Consider the following 21641-nt stretch of genomic DNA (forward strand, 5'->3'; position numbering starts at 1 on the left):
ATTTGAAAAACTGTTATTTGAAATTTGCGAATATTCTGAAATACTGAATGCATCGAAAATGTTCGAATTCGACTCAGTTTTACCGTATTGCTGCTTCACTGCAATTTTTGACCATGTCGACGTGCAGTGCCAGGCCTCTTAACAAAAAAGGAAATTCCCCATCACATTTTGTAAAGAGGGACCTTCCCGACTGTGTCGAAAAGCAATGCATTTGACGAAACCGGGAAAAAAACGTCATGCTCACTTCAATTTCATCTCAAATGCAGGAACCAGCTTCAAGGTGTTTGTCAGATAAAATTACTCTGATGCAAATGTTTTTGGCAGTTTTTTCAAGTCCATTTGATGGGAATTTTTTCTGGACCCTTCAAGGCTGAATTAATGAGCGTTAGCTGTAATCAGTAGTGACATGATAATTCCACCCAGTTTTATGCAGGTCCTTCTGTGCAGAAAACCAGTTTACAGTATTCTATAAAAATTTATAAAGGCTTTTTCAGTAGATTATGCACTCTGATCAGATATTCGATATTCGAAGGAATTTTTTTACCCCCAGATCCTCACTTGATTTGTATTCGAAACAGCCGCATACAAGGTTGTCTGCCGCTTTGGCTGGAGATTCACACCATGCATTGGGTCTACAGATAAAAGTAATTCACTTCACCCGTTCCCTGCATTTCCCGCTTTCTGTCCTGCAGAGGAACAACCATGCTGAGGCTGCGCACTGTCTCGTCCACTCAGCAGCTTTGGTTGCCGAGTACCTGCACATGCTGGAGTACAAGCCCTACCTACCCATCGGATGCGTCTCCTTTGAGGTGTGTGTGCGGCCTGTCTGTTCTTAAATTCACTGTTTATTCGTGCAATTTAATTTCTCCGCATTGCAGTTCTTACTCAGCGTAGTGACTCTAATTGCTGTTAGGAGAAAGTTTGGACCTTACGTTGACATGCATGTCTTTGAGTGATCTAAAGCAAAACCAGTGCACCCCTCTCCTATATATGAAAAGTGCAGCTTTGTCTTGGCATCATTTCCTTGCCTGACCTTGACACATGTTCGGTTTTTGTCACTTAGGATGACGAAGTCCGGAGCTCTGCTGTTTTGTACAAGTGAAATACCTGAGCTTACTTAATAGAAAAGTGGTTGCACCCACATTAGCCAGTTTTCAATGCTTCTCATAATGTTTCTTAAATACGTACAAGTGGAGATGGGAAGCTTTAAATGATATTCAGTGATTTCTTTCAACTAAGGTTCAGCTGACGACTTCTTTTTTGTATGGGTGACTATGCAGAGTACGGAGCTTGCCTTATGTTGCAGTTTTGTTTGAGGAATGGTCAAGAGAAAAGCCGCTGGGAATGTTTAGCTTTGTTTAGTGTCCTGTCCTAATGTTTCCCTGGAAAGGATGTCACCCGATAAAGTTCAACCTTAATACATTCGATACTCGATATGGTGAACCTTCGTATAAGGAAGTTCACAGTGTAAAGAAACTTGTTTCATATTATTTTCTTTCTCTCATTAAAATGCATGTAATTTTTTTCTCTCAATTTAGCGAATTAGCATCGAAGTTTCGACAAAACAAAGTTTTTGTGAACCTAGAAAGCAAATTTTGGTAAACTCTGTTCGTTGAAAAAATATATTATTTATTTATTTATTTTTTGCATAAACATAAAAGGTGTTTGTGGAGGCAGTGTTCAATAGCACGTGTGATGCTTCAATTCTGGAGTAATGTTCTGACTGTTCGAATCTGTACAGCAGCATTGGCTAGAGCATCCATTATACATATTCACTGGTGCACAGTGACATGCTGATAGGCTTGTTACATAGAGGACATGCCATGTCAGTCTTTTGTTTTCTGAGCATCAAAATAATTATGCTGTTGCTTGAATACAGATTAGGTGCTCCTTCTGTGTATACTGTGCATGCGCAGATGGAGTGACATTCAGCATTTATAGATGATGCTCACGCTTGCTCTGCTGCACAGTACAAACATTGCCGTTTGCTGCATCGTGCATTGTGTTTGGTCTCTTTCTTTTTTTTTTTCCAGAATGTTTCTCAGAACATCCTAGAAGAGAGTGCGGTTTCAGATGATGTACTGTCACCTGATGAAGAAGGCATCTGTACTGGAAAATACTTTACAGAGAACGGTTTGGTCGGCTTGCTGGAACAGGCAGCCAACTCCTTTTCCCTGGTAAGTGCTGCTGAGGGCAGGGATGAGGGTGGCTAGTAAATATTAAAATCAAGATTTTAGTTTATTACTTCACGCAAGACTGATGTGTTAGGCAACCGGTAGTACAGTAGAATGGTTGGCATGCTGGCAGTTATGACTAGACTACACTGATATCTGCAGGAATTATTGGTAGTGCACCAAACGATGGATTTTAGACGGTATAGTGATCAATGTTTCAGCGTTGATGGCGCACTTTTGATGGCTTGTTTCCTCTGCGTTAAGGTGACGTGTGAATGGGACATTTAAAGCTGGGTTGCGATGAAAAACACTGGAAGAAGAAAGGATTTAGAGCCTTTTTAAGATTACACTTGGATGACAATTGTTGTCAGCACATGTGTGCGTAGTACTGTCGTGGGCTTCATTGTAAACTTCGAGTCTCACATTTGTGCTGTCTCAAAAGTCGGCGGTTGTTAACTGCTGCTTATTGTATTCCAGGCAGGGATGTACGAAGCGACTAACGAGGTCTACAAAATCCTCATACCGATTGCAGAAGCTCAGCGGGACTACAAAAAACTGGCCAACATCCATAGCAAGCTTCACGAGGCATTCACCAAAGTTGATCAGCAGGCAAGGCTAGAGTGTGGTCAAAGTTTTTTGTATGGCTGTGGCCTCTGCTGTTGTAGTCGTAGTTGTTTCACGTAAATGAAAACTTTCAGCTCAAATTGCAGTAATTGATTGTAACTAATAATTGCAGTTGTAATAATCAGCAATGGTTTCCAGTTCAGTAATTGGAAGCTTTAGGTCACTCACACTCACTTTGCTCTTTGGGAAAATATGAAATGGATATTCAGATATGGAGGATATTCAGATTATGACTAGCAGCTTACCGGTATCGCTCAAGAGGAAAGTATACAACAGTCACATCTTACTTGTACCCACCTATGAGGCTGAAACGGGGAGGCTAACCAAGAGGGTTCTACTTAAGTTGAGGACAACACAGAGGGCTATAGAACGAAAAATGGTAGGGGTAACGTTAAGAGATAAGAAACGTGCAGAGTGGGTCAGAGAAATAACTCGCGGTACTGACATTCTAGTGGAAATTAAGAAGAAGAAATGGGCATGGGCAGGACATGTAGTGTGAAGAGAGGATAATCGATAGTTGCTTAGGGTAACAAACTGGATTCCAAGGGAAGGAAAGCGTAGAAGGGGGCGGCAGAGTGTTGGGTGTTAGGGGTGGATGCAGCTAGCACAGGACTGGATTAATTGGAGGGATATGGGAGAGTCCTTTGCCTTGCAGTGGGTACAGTCAGGCGGATGATGATGATGTTTCAGAAGCAGATTTCTATGATGCTGATGTCCTGTGAACCTTATATGTGAAGGCTTGCTTTGCTTGTGGCTTCAACATGGTTAGACAGCTAAGCCATTTTATAATTAGCCAGAATTTCATGCAAAAATGAGTTCATTATACCCGATACACATCATAAAATGTGACACCAAAGTTTATGCAAGGAAGTTTACCTTGACACTCACGTAGAGGATATTCACATGGGGAAAACGCCTGGTTTCAAAACTTTGATGTGAACCCTGCTTGTACCAAAAAGCATGCCTACCCTTACCTTTAATCTTGGATAGCCCTGAAAAATGTGGAGCGCGAATATCTACGCATCGTTTGCCTCAGAACTCATCCAGGGACCAATTAGTTACAGTTTGCCGGTACCTTGTATCGCTATTAATTGACCATCAACGTAACTTCTCCTGAAAGGAGGCATGTACTCCATGCAGTGCTTTGTGACAGTATTCAGTAAACTTCCTTTTCGATGTAAATGTGTCAGCAAGCTGTGGTATTACTTTTTTTTTTTCACTGACAGCAGTCATTATTAAATAATCTAAAAAAAAAAAAGTATTACTGTATTATTCTTGCTTTGTTATTTAATGCCTGGTACTCTCTTAGAAGTAAAAGAAATTGTGCCGATGTTGCGTGAAACAAATTATTCTTGCAGTATTTTTGTTTCTTTTCATAGCTGTGCTTCACGGAAAAGTATTTTTCTTTGTTTTCAGGTTTCTGCACTATTTTTCGAAATGATATGAAAGTATATTCTGTTTGTGATTGTTTTCATAATTCGTATTTGCTTTACGTCCAAGATTTGCTAATCACATACCTGTACGTTTTGCTAGCCATGATTTGCCGAAAATTTAACTGGCCACCAGTACTGGAAAAAAATACTTTATTCAATTAATTCACTCCACAATTTTCAATTTTCACTTTAATTGTTATTCAAATTTGCCTCACGCCATAATTTTTCTAATCACACAACTCTATTAACTTAACATTCAAAGAGCCTTTGCGCACTTTGCTAGAGTGAATTAACCAGGCAAAGTATTTAATATTAATTAAGATCTTATTCCGCTGTTTGTGTACTTACCTGTCTTATTTATGAGTCACTACGGTCGGTTACTAGTCAAGAATGCAGCGGCAAATACTTTTCAGAGGAGGCCCTCCTATCAATGGTATCAGTTCTCAATGCTAATACTCCCCTCCAGAGGGAAGGACACTAGCCTAAAGGTCGCTAAAGGTTGCACCGGTCGCTAACACAAAGCCCTTTGTCACCTGCTGACATGAGAGGGGAAAAGTCCTTTTGGGCCTCAAATGCTGGGAGCTTCCTTTCTGTCGGCGCCATTGGTTAGAGGGCTTCCTTCGAGAAATTTCGCCACTGCATTCTTGACTTGTAACTAGCTGTAGTCTAACTGTTCAGCACTATCCACTCAAAGGTTATCGATTGCCTGGGAGCTAGAAGTTGCTTGAAAGTACAATGTGTTCAACAGACCTGGTTTTATTATTTTCTTTCCATAGGCCGGCAAGAGGGTGTTTGGCACTTACTTCCGAGTGGGCTTCTACGGCCCGCGGTTCGGAGACTTAGATGGTGAAGAGTTTATCTACAAAGAGCCCACCCTGACCAAGTTGCCAGAAATATCACACAGACTTGAGGTAACAGCCATCATGGTGACTGTGTCAATAGGCCTCTCTGGGGGCTTGTTCCTCTGCAAATAGAGCTTTCTTTTTCTAATTGCTTCTTGCCTCTCATGTCTGTTTCTAGAGCTTCTACGCTGAGCGGTTTGGTGAGGAATATGTGGAGGTCATCAAAGACTCCAACATGGTTGACGTCTCACGCCTTCATCCCGAAAAAGTGAACATTTTCTTTTATCTTTTTTATTATTTATTTCCTTCCTCTTGATGACATGGAACAGTAATTAGCTCACTTCTGCTGACCTTGCTCTAGTGAAGGTGAAAGGCAAGGGTAACATTTACTGGCTTGAAGATAGAAGAATAGGTGTAACAAGGAGTTGGTTTTAATTAAGTAGAAGAGTCTTTGGCATGGCATGTACCACTATGTATTCTAATTTCCATAGCACGTCTTGCATCTTTTGGACACTATGATCATAACCTCTCTACAGTAGAGTCAGTTAACTTTGCCCTCGTTAATTTGGAAATCCAGATAATTTGAACCGCTGGCATGGTCGTGGCCAGTGCCCATGTAAGTCTGCGGTGCTGGATAAATGAAGGAATTTGGACAAGTTGGCATATATTCATGATGGAACAACAGCGCGGTAAACCCTGACGGAGAGAAGACGGAGACAAGAAAAGAGCTGTCTCCAACTGGGCTTTATTACAGGAAGAACAGAATTTATATCACAAAAAAAAATCCAGTATACAAGGTGCCTAGCCAACAAGGTTGTGCATGTGTCCAGCAATCGGAAAACAATCCTGACCTGCAGAAGATAAGACCACTAAACACATCTTTATCGCAATGAACTGATACGCAGTCTTCACCGCTAAACCGATTCATTTTTTGTAACAGTTGATGGGGGCGACTAACGCAAGTTTCTCTAGATTTTTGCATGCAATACAGTTCCGTTCTTTTCATTGGTGGGTGGTCTTCATGCCTAAAAAGAACCACTGTACCAGAAGGAACAGAGTTGCAGCTGCACAAACAGTGGTGCAGGGCAAGGTCAGTTGATGATTTTGAAGTATTGCTGTTGCAAGAGTTTTCTTGAAACCTTCTGTTTACACATTGTCCAGTCTGTCCAATATACACGGTCAAGCATGGTTCGAAGTTCATTTCGTGTGGTGTTGGGAGTGGTGTATACAATGGCTCTTATGCATGCAACATCAATGAATTTTCTCATGACAGGATTTCGTATACACCGTCTGGTCCTAGTCCACTACATCTGCTGAGCCCGTACTCCATCGCAGTTTTGCTAGAGCCCATCTTAAATACCAAGAGCCCTTAAACGGGCTCCTAAACAACTTGGATTCTTTCTTTTGGAAGCCAGAACGGAAGCCATCGCATAAGCTGTGGAAGCTGGAACGATTCCCTGCCACATGTTTACTTCAAAAGTTGAAATGTTTATTCCAACAACTGGACCAGAGAGAAAGCTATTGATAGTTATTCTTAGGAGTAGAGAAATGAAAGGAGGAGGGAAGGGATGTATGGTTTTTCGTGTGCAATAACTGACGTCATCCTTCCTTGCTTTGTGCAGGCGTACATCCAGATAACCTACGTGGAGCCCTATTTCGACATGTACGAGCTGCGCGAGCGGGTGACCTACTTTGACAAAAACTACAACATAAGTAAGTCCGGCGCTAGGCACGTCTTCGTGAGATTTGGTGGAGCCGCGTTATCCTGATCACTGTTTTTGGGTCTCCCTTGGGCTGCCTATTCAACTCTCTTCGTAGGACGCTTTGTGTATGCTACACCTTTTACCACTGATGGCCGAGCGCATGGCGATCTGCACGAGCAGTACAAGCGGAAGACCATCGTAACCACAGCGAACTCGTTTCCCTACGTCAAGACACGCATCCAGGTCATAGAGCGGGTGCAGGTGAATGCTTTGGCCTTCATTTGATAAACTTTTCCCACCTTTTTTTACGTGTAGGTCTATTGGAATAGCTTGTGCTGGGAACTAAACGAAACCAAAACAATTTTTTTTTTGCATGCTCGGAGCAGGCATCTACGGCAGGAAGGGGCAGAAGCAGGTGCATGTTGTTTTCCAGGACTTTTTGGAAACTGCTGTTGTTACTCAACATCAAAACAACTCAGAACCCCTGATTTATGCTACTAAAATTTTAACAGATATTGCGAAAAGACAGTGCAAATGAACAGGGCACTGTTCACTAGATATGAATGAGTGTTAAGTATCGGCTCATATTTAAGGCCTCTACATTTCTATGTTAGAAAATTTTGATTCCATAAAATGAAGACCAAGATTCTACTGAATTCCATCAGAGGCATCAAGTAATGCATCAGTATGAACCTCACACTTCATTCAGTCATAGAGTCAGTACAGTTTCAACGTTGCTGCAGTGATTTCAAGGTATACAAATTGACCTTTGCCACAAAGCTCAAAAGCCAGTTGGCACTTTTTGTTTCTAGAGCTTAAGAAAGACAGTGTGTAAGTTTCCCAGCTGAAGATACACTCAGAAGGTACAATCCCCACTCAACCTTCTGAGCTCCTGGTACAATTTTCCTCGAGCTCATCTTGAGCCAGCAACGAAATTTCATTACATTAAAAGAGTGATTAAAATAGCAGTAATAATTGCTTCATTTTAATGGAGCTAAAAATGCATGGTGTTTCAAAATACTTTCTTATATCAATGATTTTTTTCAGTTGAAGTTTGTTACATACAGGTTTAACTGTATTCCCATCGCACGAGTGCTGGTCTCCTAACCAAGCATGCCGATTGTGTGAATATCGCTGTAACAAATGGGAAGAACCAAACCAGTTTGAGGCAAACACGTACTACAGTGACGGTGGTGATTTGACATGACCCAGGTGGTCCTGCGACCGATCGAGGTGGCCATTGAGGACATTCGTAAGAAAACCACCGAGCTGGCACAGGCCACACAGCAGGAGCCGGCTGACCCCAAGATCCTGCAGATGGTGCTTCAGGGCAGCATGGGCACCACCGTCAACCAGGGCCCCCTGGAGGTGGCCCGGGTATTCCTCGCTGACCTGGTCAACCCTGCACGTGTGCCCACACTACAGCAGCACAAGCTGAGGCTGTGTTTCCGTGATTTCAGCCGAAAGTGAGCACCTGTTTTGTGGTACTCAAGGAAAACTAAGTAGAAAAGGCTTAACCCAGTTACACCAGTGTCATAGTGCTGAGAAATGCTGGTTTGGCTCATAGTCTAGGTGGAAGGTTAAATCTAAAAGTCAAGTTGGAGGTCAAAGGTCAGGTCATGGTCAGTCAATGATTAGTCATAGAGTAAGCTATAGGGAATACAACATCGTCAAGGTGGCGCTTTGCCGCCCTGTATGCTAGTGCTTCCGTAGAGAGACCGTAAAGTGTGTTCACTGCACACTGCTGCTTCGTATGTATGTTGTAGAATTTTTGGGTTTGTTTAAGGGCGCGGTATGTGTTCTTATCCTTTTCCTCACTTGAACAGGTCGTAACTAAATTTGGGATTGCACAGGATAGCTTTTCAACTAGGAAGATGATGGTTCCTGTGGAGAACGGTCCTGGCCTGCATCAAAACTTATCAGGCATGTCCTCATTTCCACTGATGATGGCCATGCTGCAACAAAGGATTTGGATTCGACGACTGACAAAATTGCCGGGAGTGTCATGGAAGCAACCACAGTGGACATTGCCTCCGACGGCAGTTGGGATAATGCTGGTTGTAAGCCAGTGACCTTCATGATAATCATTGCAGCGTTTGAGACCTTACAGATGTTCCTCAGCAGTTTGGAGCTCGGCCAGAAATTCAGTTCATATTTGGACAACATGACACCTTGAGCTTGAAATTTGCACTCACGAAACGTCTTCACAGAATGCTGGATCACTTTTGTTTTTCAACAGCAGTAAATCAGCTAGGCCATATTTCTGTATTTTCTTGTAGCCCAGGTATAAAGAAATGGCCAATATAGTGAAGTGATTCTAAATTCCTGCCGACCTCTTTTAACCGGACTTGACTGGGGAGGAGGGGAAGATGCAGAGTTTGAATAAAGGATGACGATGTCTCTGCACAAGGTGTGGTTATAACACAAGGGGTGACTTTTAACTTCTATTTTCATTAAAGAAAAAAAGCTAACGGTACAACTGAGTGAATACAGTGATATAGGAAGGAGCAGAGGAGAAATATTTTATTGCAATGTATGCATAGCATTGGATGCAACACCGCTAAGCTTCCCTATGTACCACCAGATGGCACCAAGTTCTGCACCATCTAGTCTAAAGGTTTATCTATTCAGGGGTTTATTAATGCTGGTTTAAGTACTGTGCAGCATTTGCTGCTCTTAGCTGCTCTTATAAAATGAGAGCCAGAACCTTTAAATAACATTTTTTTCATAATATGATAAGATGAGTGCAGGATGCGGCCCTCTTATACCCCTCTAGTGATGCGTTTCCCTCTCTCCTTTCAGGTGCTTTGAGGCATTGCGCAAGAACAAGACCCTGATTGGGCCTGACCAGCGGGACTACCAGAAGGAGCTTGAGAGAAATTATAGTCGTTTCAGTGAACAGCTTCTGCCCATGATACGGAACAACAGCGTGTCTCCATTCTGGTAAGCTAGAAGGGCTTGTCAGACATAATCCGCCTTTGTGCATGTGGCCTGTACGTGTGCAAAACCTTAGCGGCGCTATATTTAACCAATCTGTACGGCATTTTTGGGCACCGTTGCTGTTTCCATAGGAAATGAAAGAGATGTGGCAAGAACACACTCAATGCAGCCTTGTCTTTGCATGCTCCTAACAGGGACCAGTATATGAGCACCGATGAATGCTTCATGAAAAGCTGAGCCGCAGGAAAAGCTCTCTATCTGTTGCCTGGACAAGCAATGCCAAGTAACCGGCGGTAGCCTCCTGGTAGCCTCCCTGATAGTAATCTGCTAGGCCGCCGGCCAATTTTCTTCCTAGTGCCTCCCGCATGGGGGCACGACGTCCTTACACTAAAGGCCGATTCTCTGTCTCGCATGTTCATGCTCTTTTGCCTCTGCTTATCAACTTACCTGTACTAACTGAGCTTGTTTGTTTCATTTTTCATATGCGGCGATGTGTTCTCATTCACTTGCTTTTTTCACAGTTGAGTCAGTTTCCTTGCATTATTTTCATTGCTCGTTTAGGCTTGCATTCGGATGACTCCATTGATATCTCCGCTGGTACACGATGCTTGTGAATGAAGCATTATCATTTTTGTTTTTGATATTTTCATTCAGGCTGGCCTTGTTTAAAGCAAATTTTTTAGGAAAGCGAGCATTTTGTTTACTGTTGTACATACTCTGCCCATAACAGTGAAGCAAGCATTTGCCTGTTGTTATTATCTTCATTTACGTCCGTATAACTTATTCTGAGTGTTGCTGTAGTTATGCAAGGACTGTTTTCTGGCCACAGCTTTAGTGTCCTTTGCGGTGGCAGGTAAATAAGTACACAAAAATGCTTTGCAACTTGGGGACATTGTGTTCTGAAGAACGTCTTGTATTTCCAGGTGTACCACGAAGGGCGGTTTACTGCGCCCACAGCTGCAGGAACCCTGAGGTACCGTGTTTGGTGCGGTTACAAAGGAGCGACACTTAACAGCAGTGACGGTGTATCCCTCCCTTTTTATATCTCTTTAAGTGGTCTCGAGCAATTAGCCAAAGCAATTTCAGGATAGGAAAGGTCATATTTTTTAGCTTACTCAGAGTGAGTATTAATTTTTAAGCATTTATTTTGTGCAAAGTTTGTGCTGTTGCGTTGATGTGTTTTGTGCCTTCTACAAAGGTTGCGCGTGAAGATGTGTCATCCGTCTCGTGTGTGTCAGGAAATTTGTCGTCCGTCAGAAGAATTTGCAACGCATAACACTAGCGGCTGCTCCAACGCAGTACTTCCTGTGATGTATAGTTTGAACAAAGTGGAGTATTTAGTGTTGCGAAGCAAGCAATGGTTCGTTTCGTAGTATTCGTTCAAGTGCATTTTTGCGCTATTCAAGTTGTGTGGTATTTTTTCAGTTGCGTGTGGTTAGGCATACTACTTTACCTGAAGGTCTCGTAGCTTTTTAGCTCCTCTTTTAGGATGCCTCAAATGCTCAAGTCATTTTTACTCTGGCAGTCACTGCCCCCTGTTGCCATTTATTAAATTATTTTGCATTTATCATTTTTAGTTTGGTTTGCAAGAAAAACCACTTAGACCCCTAGGAGGAAGTGAGTATGCTCGAAGGTAGAATGCGCCAGTAAAAGGTAGTGTAAACCACTGCATTGGACATTACTTAAGCAGGCCAGTTTCTTCTATTTTTTTTCTGTACAACATATACATCAAAGGCGTGCACTCTTATTTCTTTATTTAGTCTTGGTGCTTGTACTGATAGTGAGACGATATGGACAGCTTTTTGATGTATTTGTTCCATGTGCCATTTCCTAAAATCAGTTACATTTTGGCATGATGCTTAAATCAGTGGATTTAGTTTTGTGATGAAGCAGAATGACCTATATTTCTCTTACTGGAATGACCGATTCTACTGTAAAATTCTCCTGAAGCCTTCCCTGAGTATCTGTGACAGGCATAGCATATGCATATGTGTTGGTGCTTTAGGCCAGAGCCTGACTTTTGCCTTTACATTTTACTAAGCTTTAAGCTCTCATTTTATATTCAGGTACCGTGTACAACGCTTTACTTTGGGTTATCCATTTTATGTGTTCATTGACACTTATTGCAATAAATAAAAGACAAAATTCAGTGAAAAATGCTGTGTGTGTGTGTGTGTGTGTGTGTGTGTGTGTGTGTGTGTGTGTGTGTGTGTGTGTGTGTGTGTGTGTGTGTGTGTGTGTGTGTGCGCGCGTGTGTGTGTGTTCCTTATTATAATTTTGTTTCCCACCCTCAAACATGTTTTGATCAATTGCAACCTCATTGCAAGCATATGTACAGTAAATTTTTCTGATTTGATCAAATATTGTTGATATGTAAAGAAAATGTGGTGTTGTGGAATCAATCAAACCAAATTTTGTGGTTCCTAAGTAGACTGCAAATTCCAAAGTGGGGCAAGATTGATAACATTTATTCTTTCAAAAGTGCAGTGTCAGGTAGTGCCACATAGTGGCAAATACGTAGAAGAAATCATATGGGGATGAAAGAAGGTGAGTTAAATGTGCTCATTTCTGTCAGTTTTATTATGCAATGGATTAGCACCTACCTTTGAGCACGCAAGACAGCTGTTTGAATCCCCTTGCTTGAAAAGGGTTTGATGGCCTCTTCTTTCTTTTTTTAATTAAGAGTTGGCATGTATTGTAACTCTGTGTGTTTTATTTTAGGCTGTGTTCATTGAGGCTTTTTAAGGAAAATTACTGCTCAGAATGCTTTTGAGACTAGCTAGGAGGTGATACCGGAAGTTGGTGTGCTTTACAATTCACAGAATGAATTGTGCTACACTCCACAACAGTTTTTCTTGGCTGTGAAAAGAAGGCTGCACGGGCAGAGCATCCCTAACTGTTATTCTGCCAAACTGTGGGCTGCAGGTTGCTCCTTCCAACTGCTAGGGATGTTGCTCTCCCTTTGGTAACTTCATTTCATCACCAGAGCAGCTGGGGCCATAGATTGTAGCTTCCTGTTGCTAGAGGTGCTTAAAAAATTTGCTGTTATCAAGAGGACTGTTTTCTCTGAGTTTCAGCATTGAAAGTTACCAGTTGTGGGAAAAATTATGTCTTAAAACTATTCACGTCAAGAATCTCGAGTGAGAAATTTTCCGGAGCATTCAACTACGACGCTTTCTATAGCCTGAGTTGCTTTGGTACATCAAACCCCATAAAGAAAGGCATATAAAATGAAATATTGACACTCTACTAGGCTTTTAAGAGAAACCTCAACTATATTTTGCTGCATTAGGAACAGAGGCAACTGTTTCAGCTCCGCAGCTTCCACTTTGTTGCCAGATGTTGTCATGGAGTATAGGTATGTCTGTGGTTTCACATGTACCATATTTGCCAAAAGTAGCCAGGCTGTAGGGTTTGCTCCTCAACCGTGTTTAAAGCCCTTGAGTTACCCAAAAGCAAAAAAATGGTCTTCGCAGATAAGAGTGAGTGGCTTTCTTTCCGTACAGGTGTTTAAGGATTTGGGATGTCCTATAAACGATGCACGACAGGGCTAAGAAGCAAACCAAGCAGCCTGTTTACTTTTGGCAAAGACAGTACGTACCTTGCCAGAACATCCTTTTTGTGAGAAAAACGTTAGTCAAATGGCCATGGCATTTGGCTTTATGGTGGCGAAAAATTTTTTCTAACAATTTACCAAAATCTCTCTTTCTAAGTCGTGGTAAATCCTAGTAAACTTGTGATAGCAGCAAATCTGGTAGACCTTTTTTGTTTGCAAAGTAAAATCTGGGTGATAAAAACCATGCGAATTCATAAAATTCTCCTCGAGCACTGTGTTCCTACTCAACATTGTTGATTCTACGATCGCTAGGTGTGCCGTACGCACAGTGTAGTGTGGCAGCATGCGACCTGCACGTCATCAGCATCGTAACCGTCGACTGCACTGCATGCACACCTTGGAGTTTGTGTTTGTGCACATCCATCACATCGTACACATTGCCAATGGCGTGATTGCCATTCGTGCTGCACTTTCCATGTGTACTGTAATTACAAAACTGATCTGCATGCATACTTTCCCATGCTTCTGCATAGCACCTGGTGTTTATTTTGTTGTGTGTTATCTGCGAAAAAGCTGCTTTTGATAGCAACTGCTTTGTTTTGATTAGAGTTCCGTATAAACAGTCGAATGCTTTACCTGCTCATAATGATGTCTCCCAGTATATTTGTCACCAGCCCATGCCCACATGTGAGCTGATGGCACAGGCGGCCTGAAGAGGTCATTACAATGGACTGCATTTCATGCTGTTCATGAATAACTTGCAAGCTTTCGTATTGCTGGCTTTTGCTGCTGCCGTGCTCACTGATAACAGTATGATTATCTTTCACGGTATAAACTTCACTTAATGTCATAATGATTTAATTAAATATTTTTTATTGCATATATTTCGCAGCAGTTATGGAATGCTAAAATCATATAAAAAGGTATTTGGTTAGCTATTTGTAAATGTAGACCATTCATAAAGTATGTGGCAAGCACAGAAGATTTCATCTGCTGCCCATCAATTGGAGCAGCCTTGAACATGGCAATGTGTTTTATTGTGACAACGCTAAAAAAATGCGGCAACAAATAAGTTATAACGTGCTTCGGGCGAGACTTCTCTTTCTCGGGACTTTTGGAGGAGTCCAGACTTGTAGCTCGACGGGCCGCACAGCAGCCTGGCATGCGAATATTCCAAGAAATCATGGCGGGTTCACCTGGGAAGGACACAACGAAGCTGATTAAACTAACGGCATTCCTGCTTTATATTGTAGGTAAATTGCAGTTGAACCTGGCTCCAATAGATGTCGAAATAACCCCGCAATTTCTTCTTTATAGCTGTTTTATTATAGCTGTAGCTGGCGTTGGTTGTAATTGTCGCAGTCTTAAAGCCTTACGTACGTGTCACCGTTTGGCCAAAGGCAACCTAGCTGGTGTTTAGTGTGGCATCGGTGTGTGTAAACACAATCTTCAACACCTGTTCCCATTGTTTGAATGTTACAGCCGAGTATGCAGGCCAAATATTGCCAGCTCCGCCCGTGCTGCCATGTCTACCGCGGCTTGTACTGGCTTCACCATCTGGAAAACAGGTTCCAGGGGTTGAATGACACGACAGTCACTTGACAAAAACGTTCACAAACCTGTCAATCAGCCCCGCTAGTATCGATCGGCAGGTATGCCAGTCGGTATCGACCAATAGGAGCATGGCTAGCCGATCAGCTTGTGACAGTTTTTGCGATGTAATTGTTGCATAATTTGGCACCAGATGGCATACCATTCTCAATACAAAACTAGCCTCAAAACTTTATTTAGGTTCATAGTTTTCAGCAGAATGGCACATGACCAAAAAAAAACGAAGAAAAAGAATGAGAAGAATGAACGCAGCACTGGCTGATCTCTTCTGAGAACTATTAAGAATACCAACTAGCCCAACAACTATCCCTACTGAAGTCTCAAAATGCTCACAATGCCCAGCTCCTATTGGTTGGCCCTGACTGGCAGATAGGGCGACCAATGGGAATGGGCCATTGTCAATTTTTTATGACTGGTTTTATATTGATAGCGGTACATAATCTAGCCCCTGAAAGCATTTTGTTGTAAAAGACTGAGACAGATCTATACAGAATATTTAGCCTTATTTTCTTGGCACTGAAACCAGCATCATCTGCTATGCAAGAGGGAATGAGGTGCAATTTCAGCAAGAATACTTGTTCCAGCATCCTTCTCTGCATAATGTAAGATCACACTACCCTCTATTCTTTACTGCGTGACTACTACTCTTGCGAATGAACACACCAGGCTAAGGTTAGTGAAAAACCACTTGAAAAGGGTTCTCAAATAGCTTGAAAAAGGGATCTCGGCTTTCTTTCCAGTCCTTTTCAAACGTGTAGATGTTTCTTTGATAGTCTGCTATAGCACCAGAACATTGCTCCCGCCACCCCGCTCAAGCACTGTAGCAGACTATAACGAAACACCGCTAATCCCAGCTGCAGGGCTTCCTGGGTTTAGTGTGATGGCAGTGTACTTAAAGAGCCACAAATGTCTAAATTAATCTAGAACCCTACACTGCAGCGCCCATATTTGAAATCAAAGCACCACCAGAATGTACCCTCTTTAATTCTTTTTGGGGCCAGCATTGCGTTGTGTCTGTTTCCCTCATGTTTCTCAAGAATTCCTTAAGGTGGCCCCCACAATCGCTCCCGGATCTTGTGACAGACTCGCACCTGTACAACTATCGTCACGCAGTGCTGGGCAGTAGCCGTGATGGCAGTGACGCAGCTTTCACGCTGCTCGGCAGTGGTGTGGCGCCATTTGTCGGCTGGGGCGCGCACTTCCTGAGATGTGGCGGACGAGGCGGCGCGCAGCGGCCGTCGGGGACTAGCGAGAAGAGAGACTGCACCAGTGGTTCGACGCAGACCACCAGCCTGCTCTGCAGGCCGCCATGCGTGCAGGAGCCCCAAGGTTCCATGTGCCACCTGAAATGCAACGACCCCAAACTGTTTAGCTTGACCCTTTAAATCCCAATTATCAAGCACGATACAGAAACTAAAAATGTAGCAAGAGCAGTATTTATGACGTCCCCAGCTGAGACTCCCGGCACGGGTATGGTGGACGCTCTTGGCTGTAAAGTCTGTCAAAAATTTAGAGCGCAGGGTGTCTACATTTAAAATGTGTAGTGGTGCTTTTTTTTCATCATTCTTGAAAGTCCTTCCCGTTGGACAGTGTAGGACAAGAAATCCTACCTTCAAGAGGTTTGGAACACTGGGAAGGCATTACGAGCGATGCGGTATGGCTCAGAAGCAAACCCCTTGTAAACTTTTGACAAAGCTGGCTACGCTCGTCTTCAGGCGGGGCGCGCGCCCACCTGTCTCGTTAACCGCCGTCTGCACGCACCCCGTGCTGCATACATAACTGGTAATATAGAGAGAAGCGGCTGTCCAGAGCTTCACGAAATGTTTCGGAATGCCTCTCAAACATTGCATCTAGCCAGCAGGTGACTGCTACAAACATGCTGTCTTAATGCGGGAGGCACTCGCTAGATGGCGCTACCTACCAAGGGCAACCGCTAATCAATGCCTACACTTTCATAGACAAAAATTGTGCAATGTTTACAGCATGCTATGTAAACTAGGAAGCTGCTGAAGAGAGGGATTCTGGGAACGATACGAACACTTGTTTTTCATTGGCACGAATCTGTCGCGCGTTCTCGAGTCGATGTGACACGTGATTACTTGAGCACCGACTGCATGGCATCGTGGTCACGTGAAAGATGACCATGCAATGCGAAGTGCCAGCTGCTAAGCTGACCTCATATTGACTGTCACCAACGCGCCGTCGTGGTCCCATATGGCAAGCGAATGTGCTAAGCACACCTTTATGCACCAATCATTGCGTAATCCGCATTACGACTCCAGCGCATGCGAAGCAGTGCCATCTGTCGGCCGCGCCGCTAACTGTGTTGCACACAGTGCCTTATCAATCGGGCGTGGCACTACTGCCCATGATGAAAGGGAAATGAGCACCTCCTGTGAAAACTGAAAAACGCATAGAAATGTTTCCACAGCCGCCCCTTCAACCTGGACACCCTCATTGGGCGCTCCCAAGTACACCCGTCGCAACCTGTTTTCATTAATGCGAAATCATCAATATATGTTAATTGTGTCCACAAAATGTCGCCAGGTGATGTGCCTTTAGTTTTTCCAGGGACCAGCGGACACCGGAACTTAATCTAAATTGTGTTTAGCTGTCCACCATACACCAGTTTCAGCTCTGGCTCCTTTGCCTTGCTGCGGTGTCACAGTCGTTGAGATTCCCGACTACTGTATCAGAGTACCCGGGTTCGAACCTGACCGCCGGCGGCTGCGTTTTGATATAGGCGAAACAGAAAGGCTGGTTGGTTGGTTTAAGGGGTTTAACATCCAACAGCGAATCAGATTATGAGTCCCCATAGTGTATGGCTTCTGAAATTGAAACTCACATGATCACATCGCACAGCAAAAAGCGGCCGCCGCAGCTGGGATTCAATCCCACACCCTGGGACACTGCAATAGAGCTCTCTAGCCACAGCACCACCGCGGCGGGGCACCAAAGGGAAATAATAATAATAATAATTGGTTCACGGGAAAGGAAAGTGTAATATCTGTCACACTAGTTCTGTGGACACCTGAACCGCGCCGTAGAAGAAGGGAGGAAGGTGGGAGTGAAAGCGGAAAGAGAAAGGTTTCGTAGTGGAGGGCTCCGCAGTAATGTCACCGCCTGGAGAACATGCACTACAATTGGTTTCCAGGAAAGGAAAAGGGTATCCGTCATATTTTCTCTGTACAGCTGGGTCAGAGTTTGCATCGTTATTGAAAGTGTGTCCATCTCCGTGACCTAATAAAAAAGTAACCTCCAGTAATCTAGCTGATTGGTGAAATCGCCGGAATCGGAAGTGGAGGCAGCCGAACATTCAGTTCCAGTGTTTTCACCAATTGAATGACATGAGGTCAGGGAGATAGCGACCCTTTCGATAACGATGGTCATTCTTGTCAATCCTTATAAATAAAGATGCTATGAATGAATGAATGGACCCAGGTGACCCATAGAGAAAATGACAGATACTGCGATTTCCTGTAAACCAATTATCTCACTTGTGGTGCCCTGACGCGTGGAGGTGCAATGGTTAGGGCGCTCATTAACTGCTGTGCCTGAGGATGAGGGACCGGATCCCTGCTGCTGCGACCGCTTTTCGATGGAAGCGAAAAGCAAGGCGCCCGTGTACTGTGCGATATTATTGCTGCAACTATGGAAAGAAGGAAAAGAAAATGCACGGACCTGCTACTGGCTCTGTAGCTGTTGTTGCGTGCATAGTTACTCCGCCTAGTGTCACCGCGCAGCCTTTCCTGTTGTAGCGCAGGTCACATAGGCGTTTAGATTAAAAACTGTCTGTAGTGTTTCTCGAAGAAGGAATATCTGAAAGCCACCTCCGCTGCCTCGTGCGGACAGAGAAGATAGAAAAAAAAATAGCTGTGACTTAGCTAAGGTTAAGCCTGTATATCTCGAAGCGAAAAGCGTTCCTCTCATACTTCTAGCGTTTCAGCCGCTCGTCTAGCCTTGCGCTTTTCATATCTTCGCTGCTTTTTAGCCAGCTCCCAAGCTACCACTTCTGGATCAGTGTTTCTGCGCCGTCCGTACCTGGCCTACCGGCTACTGCAAAACAGCTCGTACGTAGGAAGTCCATCTCGCCGCTTCATAGTCTAGGCTCCGGCCCACTCGTGGCTAGGAGAAAACGAGGCAGCAGATGCCGCCACCTGCGCGCTTTCTAACCGGGCAGTCTCGTCCCCCTCCTCAGAAGAAGAATTCACACCAGCCTACACTTTCAAATTACGTAGCTGTACCAAAACAGACAAATTACGCAGCTGTACCCACCCGTATAAAGGGTTAACGAGAGTGGAGGAGCGCGTGTTTCTTCGCCTCCTTATGAACACCATGATGTGAAAGTGACAGTACCTTCTCCAGGGAGTGCCCGCACTGTGGGGAAATGTCCTCGAACCTCTTCCACATGGTGTGGGCGTGCCCATCCAACCCTGCCTTTGCACAACCCAAACCCCACCCGAGAGGACTGGGAGGCGACCCTACTCGCCTGCTCAGACCTGAAAGCCCAAAAGGCGTTGGTCAAACGAGCAATGGCGGCAGCGGAAGCCACTGGGGTCCCGTACTAGGGACTCCAATTAGTGTTTGTGAGGGGAAGGGCACTAAGCCTGACCCTAGAGCAACCTCCATGTAACTCTATCTTTAATAAACGTTTTCACCACCACCGTCTGACTGTTGCTGCTTCTACTTCCATGGCGAGTATCTGCGCCTGTTCTATGAGCAAGCGTGCCTTATCGAGGAGGAGAAGCGGCGGCGCACATGCGCAGTAGCGCGTGACGGCGGCGAAGGTCAGGCGACGGAATCGGCAGCGGCGACGACGCCCACCTGTGTCATGCATAACGTCACTCGGTTTCGCGCATGCGGAGAAGGGGCAAATCTGAGGCTTCGGCTCACGAAGCGCGGTGTTGACGAGCATAGTGAAGCTTGTCGCTTCAAAAGAAGAGGTAGACAGGAAGACGCGCGTTGCAACAGCCGTGGTCCGCCACCGAAGCGGTGGCGGGTGCAATGACGGCTTACAACAGGTACAATGATCGCTGGTGGCAGGCGAGCCTCCGCCGTAAGCAGGGGCCTACCATTCCCAGCCCCGCAGGGCTAGAAGCATCCACCCACCTCCCCGCGCTGTGCGATCTCAGTGCATGCTACAAGAGTGCCGGAGTTCCCGGGTTCGAACCCGACCTCGGCGGCTGCGTTTCGATGGAGGCGAAACGAAGAGGCGTCCGTGTGCTGTGCGATGTCAGCGCACGTTAAAGATCCCCAGGTGGTCGAAATTACTCCGTAGCCCTCCACTACGGCTCCTCTTTCCACTTTCACTCCCACTTTCCTCCCTTGCGGCGCGGTTGAGGTGTCCACAGAAAATAAGTGAGACAGTTACCTGCCTTTCCCTTCCTATAAATCGGACGGGGCTGGGACAGGTAGGTCTCCGCCGCTTGCGGCGGGGGCTAGCCTGCCGCCAAATTTTTATCTCTTGTAGGCCGTCATTGCACCCGCCACCGCTTCGGTGGTGGACGACGGCTGTTGTTGCGGCGCGCGTTTCTTCTTCTTCCCTTTCTTTCTTCTCTATTTTCTCTTCTGTCAGCACGAGGCAGCGGAGGTGGCTCATCTACAGAGCCAGTAGCAGGCCCGTGCATTTTCTTTTCCTTCTTCCTACAGCCAAAACAACAACAACCCTTCCTATAAATCAATCTACAGAACCCCAAGTGGTCGAAATCTCCGGAGCCCTCCAATACGTAGTCTTTCATGGCCTGAGTCGCTTTGGAATGTTAAAGCCTATAAACCATCCATTTCCCTTATGGTGTGGTTCAGGTGTCCACATAAAAAATGGGACAGATATTTCACCTTTCCGGTAAACCAGTTGGGCGATGTAAAAATAACAATAATGAAACAATATTTAATGATAGTAAATAATGACAGTGGTAAATAAAATAAATAGAAAATGAGTAAAGTAAACGAACACACTAAAAAGTAAAAATGACTAAACGTCATGGCAGCGCTAGCGCTTTCGTATTCTCCCAATGCAGTTTCTGCAGTGATCAATCCTAGGCGAAAGGCAAGGCGCCCGTGTGCTGTGCGATGTCAGTAGACGTTTAGAACTCCAGCTGGTGATCGAAATTTTCAGAGCCCTTCACTACGGCGTCTATCATAGCCCGAGTCGCTTGGGACGTTAAACACCACAAACCAAAGAGAGAAACCGATTTTTTTTTTTTTACCCCGACGTGCATTGGGTTGGGGGCAGGGGAGCATCATTTTTTTTGATCACCGACATCTTCAGTAGTGCTAATGTAGTTAGCTTAAAAATTGCGTTGCGTATATTGCTGACTGAATAAGATTGTTCGCACAAATAAGGTAGCTTTTCATGGTTACATAAAACGCATATGAAATCACTTTCTTGAGTAGTGATCTGCGGTTATTGGGCGCTATAGGCCTAGAGGCTGAACTTCATGAAAGTTTGACTGAGCGCAAAACAACGCCCAAGCCTGGTTAAAAATGAGCGAGCGGGAATTAACTAACCTGCCGGTGCAGGGTTCAATGTTGCAGGCAAGCGGCCCCGTCTTGAGTGTGGGCCTCTGACCATGGTCGCAGTGGCTGGCGTTCGGGTAGGTCCCTGGCGCTTCGCACTGAACCGTCACGTTGCGTGTGCCTGCGAAAAACAATATCCACACTGAAAAAAATAGCACGTGTAATGTACAGGTATATGTAAATGTAAAGGTATACACGCGCATGTGTAATGTACAGGTAAATGAAAAAAAAAAAAAGCTCAG

At 44.5% G+C, this 21641-nt stretch overlaps 2 protein-coding genes across 3 annotated transcripts in view; one reads left to right on the plus strand and one right to left on the minus strand.

Annotated features, from left to right (window-relative positions):
- Zir (dedicator of cytokinesis) overlaps positions 1-11873 on the plus strand; it is a 66929-nt gene extending 55056 nt beyond the window's left edge. The window contains exons 32-41 of the mRNA XM_084577308.1: positions 693-809; positions 2034-2177; positions 2652-2783; positions 5008-5142; positions 5252-5341; positions 6696-6786; positions 6892-7037; positions 7989-8242; positions 9579-9719; positions 10640-11873. Coding sequence (XP_084433434.1) covers positions 693-809; positions 2034-2177; positions 2652-2783; positions 5008-5142; positions 5252-5341; positions 6696-6786; positions 6892-7037; positions 7989-8242; positions 9579-9719; positions 10640-10688 — 1299 coding nt within the window. The 3' untranslated portion in view covers positions 10689-11873. The remainder of the gene's footprint in view (positions 1-692; positions 810-2033; positions 2178-2651; positions 2784-5007; positions 5143-5251; positions 5342-6695; positions 6787-6891; positions 7038-7988; positions 8243-9578; positions 9720-10639) is intronic.
- A 2303-nt stretch (positions 11874-14176) lies between these two features.
- LOC146182250 (A disintegrin and metalloproteinase with thrombospondin motifs 18-like) overlaps positions 14177-21641 on the minus strand; it is a 155348-nt gene continuing 147883 nt past the window's right edge. Inside the window, exons 20-22 of one of the 2 annotated variants that reach the window (XM_084577310.1) lie at positions 21391-21520; positions 15975-16226; positions 14177-14468 (exon numbers count right to left, since the gene is read on the minus strand). In XM_084577310.1, the coding sequence (XP_084433436.1) occupies positions 15989-16226; positions 21391-21520 (368 nt within the window). In that variant the 3' untranslated portion in view covers positions 14177-14468; positions 15975-15988. The remainder of the gene's footprint in view (positions 14469-15974; positions 16227-21390; positions 21521-21641) is intronic. The other variant, XM_084577309.1, reaches the window with a different exon arrangement.

This window comes from Amblyomma maculatum, chromosome 8 (assembly GCF_055883805.1).
Source record: "Amblyomma maculatum isolate TAMU_Amacu chromosome 8, ASM5588380v1, whole genome shotgun sequence".
NCBI classification, from domain to species: Eukaryota; Metazoa; Arthropoda; class Arachnida; order Ixodida; family Ixodidae; genus Amblyomma; species Amblyomma maculatum.